The sequence below is a fragment of the Egretta garzetta genome, unplaced genomic scaffold (assembly GCF_000687185.1).
Source record: "Egretta garzetta isolate BGI_Z169 unplaced genomic scaffold, ASM68718v1 scaffold1030, whole genome shotgun sequence".
NCBI lineage: Eukaryota > Metazoa > Chordata > Aves > Pelecaniformes > Ardeidae > Egretta > Egretta garzetta.
In genome coordinates, this window is record NW_009258308.1 from 364,712 (window position 1) to 365,952 (window position 1,241).

General features: G+C 67.7%; 1 protein-coding gene across 1 annotated transcript in view; it reads right to left on the reverse strand.

The window, feature by feature from the left end:
- KCNE3 (potassium voltage-gated channel subfamily E regulatory subunit 3) overlaps positions 1-133 on the reverse strand; it is a 315-nt gene extending 182 nt beyond the window's left edge. Inside the window, exon 1 of the mRNA XM_035894573.1 lies at positions 1-133. This exon is cut by the window's left edge and continues 182 nt beyond it. Coding sequence (XP_035750466.1) covers positions 1-133 — 133 coding nt within the window.
- Positions 134-1,241: the final 1,108 nt, after the last annotated feature.

Sequence of the window (1,241 nt, forward strand, 5' to 3'; positions counted from 1 at the left end):
GGCAGGCGGCAGTGGCGGTGGTGGCAGGGCGGTCGGTGGGGCAGAGGACAACCCCGTGCAGCGTCTGGTTCAAGGCACTAAGCACCGTCTGGAGGCTTTGGTGCCAGGTCTCTGTCCGGTTGTCCTCCTCCATGTCTTCCTCCAGGCTGCGGGGAAGGACAGGGAGGCTCAGCCGGGGCTGCCCCCATGGCATTGGTGACCCCAGGATGATGCTGGGGATGTCCCACCAGACCCGGTGACCACCCCAAAATGGTTTTTCAAGCGCAGCAAGGGTCCGAGCCCTTTGCATTCACGGCGACCCCCTCCCCAAATTTCACTCCTTCCACGGACAGAATAAACCCACCCGGAGCTTCAGGGCTCTCCTCCCTGGGGCTGGGGACAATTGGGGGGACACAGCTCTCCCGGGGGGGCAGCATGGTTGAGTTCAACGCCTGCTTCCCCCAGGGAAGTGGGGGGACGGTGGGCTTGTGTCCAGCACCACTGTATCCTGCACCCTGGCAGGGTGCAGAGCCAGCACCCAAGGGACCCCAGGAGGCTGGGGGGGTGTCTGAGGTCCCTCATCCCAAATACCAGCTGTGGGACCGATCCTGCCACGCATTGACCCCACTCGCTCCAGGCCAGCTCCCCCGGGAGCCCCTTTTTTCCCCCGTTGGTCCTAGCCCGGTGCCAGGAGCCCCGACCGCCCCAGCAGGGGAGCACAGCTCCCCATGCGTCCCCATGGACCCATCCCGAGGGGTCACTGCCCTAAACCACACACCCCCCCCCAGGGGATTTCCCTCCCCACGGGTCCCAGACCCCTCTGAACCCCCCTGCACTTGGGACACGGTGCCCCCTGCCAGCCCACCCGGGACCCCCGTGTGCCCTTGAGCACCCTCACGCCTCGTTGGGGCCTCGGAGCAAGCATGGACGGGAAGGGACACGGTGACACGGCCCCTCACGGAGGGGACACGGTGACACAGCCCCCCATGGGAGGGGACACGGTGACACGGTCCCCACGGAGGGGACACAGTGACACAGCCCCCCACAGGAGAGGACACGGGGACACGGCCCCTCACGGAGGGGACACGGTGACACAGCCCCCCACGGGAAGAGACAGGGTGACACAGCCCCCCACGGGAAGAGACAGGGTGACACGGCCCCCCACGGGAGGGGACACGGTGACACGGCCCCCCACAGGAGAGGACAGGGTGACACAGCCCCCCACGGGAAGGGACAGGGGGACACGGGCCCCCCCGGGAGGG